At 39.6% G+C, this 6,303-nt stretch overlaps 1 protein-coding gene across 1 annotated transcript; it reads left to right on the plus strand.

Moving 5' to 3' along the window:
- The first annotated feature begins 4,025 nt into the window (after positions 1-4,025).
- Positions 4,026-4,979, plus strand: LOC122926186 (olfactory receptor 6N1-like). The gene has a single exon (XM_044277567.1). It carries the CDS (start codon positions 4,026-4,028, stop codon positions 4,977-4,979), a length of 954 nt encoding a protein of 317 aa, XP_044133502.1.
- The last annotated feature ends 1,324 nt before the right edge of the window (positions 4,980-6,303 follow it).

A 6,303-nucleotide genomic window follows, 5' to 3' on the forward strand; every position in this document is an offset into this window, starting at 1 on the left:
TAATAAAATGTCTATGGTGATTTCTTGTATCATTTATGGATGAGCTGGACATAGGTATCCTTAGGTGAAGGGCATGGAAAAGTTGGACAACTCTGTACATGTACAGTATGTGATTTAACAATGAGGGGAAGAGGTAGCAGAATGTGGTCAACGATCTGTCCTGACCTATTGGTGGTGAATGGTGCAGATAATGCAAAATTATTCTGCAAATAGGAGCTATTGATATAAGTTATTAAGACCTAATGAACATCCAATAATGTTTTATACTTGAAATACAAGACCATACCCATTCTCCTCTATCACCTATAATACTTTAAGACATTAATACATACAAAGGAACATGTCCCTTGTTAAATTGCTTGTTTAACTACTCTAGATAAGTCTATCAAGATATGAGCAGTACTCCCGAGGAAAGCAAGAACTAAAATGAGGACCTTCTTTAGATGCTTTCCAGAGCCACCACTCCCCTTATCCTGAGATTGGAGGACTTGTGGCTTTATTTCACCTCCCCAATACTTGTATTTTAATTGAGGGGAAGCCCTATGCAGGTTTCAGGAGGCATACATGAGCTGTACCGCCTTTCTCTATGGGTCTTTGCAATCACCATCCTCAAATCAGCCCATACCTCCATGTATTTTGAATGACTCATAGATTAATCGAATAGCTAGATCATGGGAGATTCTGCCCAATCGTGTATTAGATTTCTATATATAAGTGTACTAATATTGCCGAGAAGTACAGTCATCTACACAATTGTGCACTGGCCATTTGATACAATGAGATAGTTGGAGCATAGCAAGTTTTTGCTTCAGCTGGGCTAAAATGTCTGTTTCCTGCCCCAGCTCTGTATCTAAGTATCCTAGCTTAAGTCATACAAATAAGACCTTGGTAGGACAAGCCAATAATTTCTTGCATATGGAATTCTTGGCTGACATTCATTTAGCAGATGTCAGTGGAAAACAGCATCAGGCAGTTGAATTTCAATGTGTTGTCAAGGAAGGGGATTTTAAAAAGCATGACGAACCGAACATGCATGTGTATAGGCCGTCCATAAAAGGGGTTGTGTCACTTCAGCAAGTGGCCTTTATCATGTAGAGGAAGTTAATACAAGCCACTTACTAATGTATTGTTATTATCCATATTGCTTCCTTTACTGGCTGGATCCATTTTTCCATCACATTATACACTGCTCGTTTTCATGGTCATGACCACCTTGCAATCCATCAGTGATGGTCGTGCTTGCACACTATAGGAAAAAAGTGTTGGCCTCTCTGGTGGCCTGGACAATGGGAGTGCACATAGGCTAGTGCTTTTTTCTATAGAGTGCAAACACGGCCACCGCTGATGGATTGCAGGGCAGTCATAACCCTGGAAACAAGCAGTGTATAATGTGATGGAAAAATGAATCAAACCAGTAAAGGAAGCAATATGGATTATAACAATACATTAGTAAGTGCCTTGTATGAACTTTCACTACATAATAAATGCTATTTGCTGAAGTGGCACAACCTCTTTGAGAACGATGGTCAGGTGAATAAGCATTCAGATGACAACTATTGAAATGATCGCCTGAAGGCAAATCCCTGCTGCTCAGCCCACTAAAACATCAGATTATCCTATATTTACAATAGAGAAAAATAATTCTAATTGCCAATTAACAGTTTCCCATAGAGAACACATTCCCAGGACATCTGGATCTACTGTATTTAAACAGTATAGAAAACAGCTCACATAATCATAATAAACATAATGAGTGATCAGGTAAGTTTTTTTTCTCCTTTAAGTTTCTTTGTGCTACATATCTGGCCACAGAAGGATATCATCAAAAACATATTTTTTTTTCATTTATGTTGAATAAACAATAAAATGATTTCAAAAAAGTATGTAAACTATAGCAAAAAAAAAAAAATGCCTAAACTGAAAATAGGCAGTTCATCATCCTTTTGTAAATAGTTAAAATAATTAATTCTATATTATATTCGCTGATCAGCCATAACACTAAGCGTACGGCCACAAATATGCAAGGCCGAAAGCTGTGCTACCACGTGCTTTTCAGATTTCCAATGGCCACAACATTTTGTAGGTAAATAGCAGTTTTACTCACAAAAATGTGCCAATTTGAAGTAAAACTGCAGGCTGTGTGCTGATAGGTAAAGTGAATGAGATTACATTGTTACAATGGCAGCTGTCAAGGACTGGGATATATTAGGCAGCAAGTGAAGAGCCAGTTCTTAAAGTTGATGTGTTGGAAGCAGAAAAAATAGGCAAAAGTAAGGATCTTATTGACTTTGACCAAATTGTGATGGCTAGGCGCTTTAGTGAGAGCATCTACAAAACAATAGGTCTTGTGGGAAGTTCCCACTATACAGTTATTAGTACCTGCCAAAGTTGTCCAAGGATGGGCAACTGGTGAATTGGCTGCAGGGCTATGGGTGCACAAGGCTCATTGATGTGCATGTGGTGAAGTCTAGTCCATTTGGTGCGATCCCACAGAAGAGTCACTGTAGCACAAATTGCTAAAAAAGTTACTGCTGACTATGACAGTAAGTGTAGCATAATATCCCCACAGTAAATGTCACTGTAATATATTGTATCCCATCTGTAAAGTGATATTTCCATCGTTTAATGATTGGTGGAATCTGACCTCTGTGACCTCCACCAATCCTGACACTTTTTCGCATTTTCCCTGGACTACAGGGTTCATGGCCACCACTGATAGTGAACTGCAACACAGCTCTATCCAAATTAATTTAATAAGTGCCACTTCAACTTTTCTTAGTTCTCATTGAAATCAATTGGATGTCTACAGTATGTAATGCATGGGCAGTCCTCCAGAATGAGGGATTCTCAATTGATTCAAAAGCTTTCTCTCTCAGAATTTTTTTTAATGAGCCAGAAAACCAAATTAAGCTTGAGTTTGACATTGTTACAAATACATAGAAAGGGGTTATTTCGATGAATCCCATTCATTTTCATGTCGTGGGGTACAAACTGATTCATATTTATTAGTTTGTCTCAGTTCATTTAGGCAATTAGTGAAGAAGTCCAGTAGAATCCCTTTAAGATCCCTGCAGGAAAGACTGTGCCGGGTTTACTACACAGGGTTTCTTTGTTGCCTGTTACCCTGGAGATACATATGACTGCATAGGTGTAACGTAGCAGGTGTCGAACCACTGTGTCACTGAACAGAATTGACTTATGGCTTCTTCTAAGGATTTCATTGAAGTAACCTCCAGGTCTTCACCCTTTCACCCCTGTATAGGGATCTGGTCTTCACTGCTGGGGAACCATCAGGCTGCTACCTCTTAGAATAGCCTTCATTCAGTGACAGCTAAACCATGCAGGTCAAGAGATACTAGTGTATGGTACCAAAAGAATAGGCAAAATTGTTGTCAGTGGACAAGCCAAGGTCAGGCCTGGCAGAGTTTGTTCAATATGGTAAACAGGCAGTAAGTCAGGGCAGGTGGCAGGGGGTCAATACAATGGACAGACAGATGTCAGGATTAGCAGAACAATAACAGCACATTAAACAGGTAAAGTTCAGGCATGGGATTTCAGAAGACACAAAACAACTTTGCAGGGACCAGGCTAGCTAGGAACTTTATTGCTCAGGTACCTTCCCATAAGGGAAGGCTCCTCATATATACCCGAGAATACAGCCATTAGCTGGAGACTGATTAGGATTCATTTACATTTGTCCTTTAAGAGCCTGGGAGAGTGGGCACACCATAGGGGAACATACACCACGAAACAGGAGGTAGGGCAGCCACAGGTGGTCAGAAAGCATGGAGCAGCAAAGGCAGTTGCACTCTGGTGGTGCAGGGAGAGAAGAGATGCCAGAGGGCACGGACTGCCGGCATTACAATAGGTAACGATGTACACAGTGGAAGGAATTGTTTAAACAAAACTAATTGCAAGGTTCCTCCATTTTCTGTAGAATCCTGTATTAACATTGGTCAGATTTACATGAACTTACATATATCTGGAATGTCATCCCATGCATCCTTATTACAGATGAAAAAGATATGGAAAGAATCTCCAATAGTAGCAGAGTTAATGAAATTGTGTTACATGGATTTCCAAACCTTCAGCGCTTCCATGTTCTTCTTTTTTCCCTCCTTCTAATCATCTACTTGTTCATTATTTCTGGCAATGCCATAATACTGCTCGTGATCTGCAGAGAGTCCTCCCTACACTCCCCCATGTACTTCTTTATCGCGGCTTTATCTTGTTTGGAAATTTGCTATACGGCCGTCACAATTCCAAAAATGTTGGCTGATCTCTTGGAAGACGAGAAGAAGATTTCTTTCAATGGATGCCTTGTGCAGGCCTATTTCCTTCATGCTCTTGGAGCAGCAGAGTGCTATATCCTCACAGTTATGGCGTATGACCGATATTTGGCCATCTGTAAGCCATTAAGATACTCATCTATTATGACTACTGATCTATATGTCAAATTAGTTGCCACCTGTTTCATTGTAGGCATTCTAAGCCCAGTGATTGAAACCATCTTAATTTCTCTCCTTCCATTTTGTGGTTTAAACCTTATTGAGAATGTATTCTGTGACTTCCCCCCATTAATCTCTTTAGCATGCACCGATACTCGGTTGTATATAATGGTCGAATTCATCATCAGCTCCTTTATTATCCTCCTCACTTCGGCTTTCATTCTTTTCTCTTACATCCGGATAATATACATTATCTTAAAGGTTAAGTCCAAAGATGGACGGCAGAAAGCCTTCTCTACCTGCGGAGCACATCTTATTGTTGTTACTATGTTTTTCAGTAGCATTGGTTTTATGTATATACGAGTTACAAAAAGTTACTCTGTAGAGTATGACAGGGCTGTGGGTCTCACCTATGCGGTCTTTACCCCACTAGCTAACCCCATCATCTATGGGCTGAGAAATCAGGAAATTAAAAAATTCCTTCATAAATATTTACTGATTGAACATTTTTTATGTTTCCATATGGCATAGAGAAAAGAGAGTAGGGTGGCACTGCTGTGTGTTGCGTGACAAGGCACCAGGCACTGGAACACTCCGTCAAACAGCTAGTGATCGTGGTGCTCAGCCCAAAAACTGAAAGTCTCAGTGAATATGACAACAAAGATGAAGACATAAAAGAAGGGGCGGCACTCACCACTGCTGAATAAAGCCGCCCCTTCTTTTATGTCTTCATCTTTGTTGTCACATTTTTAATGTTTGTTTCACAATGTATGAAGTAGGATAGTTGTAAAAATACAAAAATAATAATAAATGGAATATCATATATGGGTTGTGTTTTACTGAAGCTACAGTCTGCAGCTGCTACTGCAACTTAAATTGGATTCTATGTCATCTCAGAATCACAAGTGTGCAGCTCAATGCAGCCCTATGGATAAATCCATATTTGCAGAACTAAAAGTCACTGGCAGTAAAGTACACAAACGATTTATTATATAGACAGACACAGACAAAATGTATACAGGCTCTGAGATTTTTGTGAAATGATGCAAAGAGAAAAGTCATGTCCTGCATTTGTAAATACAGTGTTTTTCGCTTTATAAGACATACATTTTTGCCCCAAAAGTGGGGGGAAAATGTCGGTACATCTAAGGGTACTTTTACACTAGCGTTATTCTTTTCCGGTATTAAAATCCGGTAAAGGGTCTCAATACTGGAAAAAAAAAACGCATCAGTTTTGTCCTAATGCATTCTGAATGGAAAGCAATCTGTTCAGTATGCATCAGGATATCTTCCGTTCTGTCCCTTGTACGGTATTTGACCGGACAAAATACTGCAGCTTGCTGTAGTATTTTTTCCCGCCAAAATCACGAAACAATCCAGCATTCATTTCAATAGAGAAGTATTAATGCCGGATCCGGTACCAAGTGTCCTGGAAATTGCCGTGTCGCCTGTTCCGGTTTTCTGGTCTGCGCCAGGATATAGGAGGAGCTAGTTTCGCTTTTGATCTTTGAAGAAGGGGCGGCACTCACCACTGCTGAATAAAGCCGCCCCTTCTTTTATGTCTTCATCTTTGTTGTCACATTTTTAATGTTTGTTTCACAATGTATGAAGTAGGATAGTTGTAAAAATACAAAAATAATAATAAATGGAATATCATATATGGGTTGTGTTTTACTGAAGCTACAGTCTGCAGCTGCTACTGCAACTTAAATTGGATTCTATGTCATCTCAGAATCACAAGTGTGCAGCTCAATGCAGCCCTATGGATAAATCCATATTTGCAGAACTAAAAGTCACTGGCAGTAAAGTACACAAACGATTTATTATATAGACAGACACAGACAAAATGTATACA

This window comes from Bufo gargarizans, chromosome 2 (genome assembly GCF_014858855.1).
Source record: "Bufo gargarizans isolate SCDJY-AF-19 chromosome 2, ASM1485885v1, whole genome shotgun sequence".
Classification (NCBI taxonomy): Eukaryota; Metazoa; Chordata; class Amphibia; order Anura; family Bufonidae; genus Bufo; species Bufo gargarizans.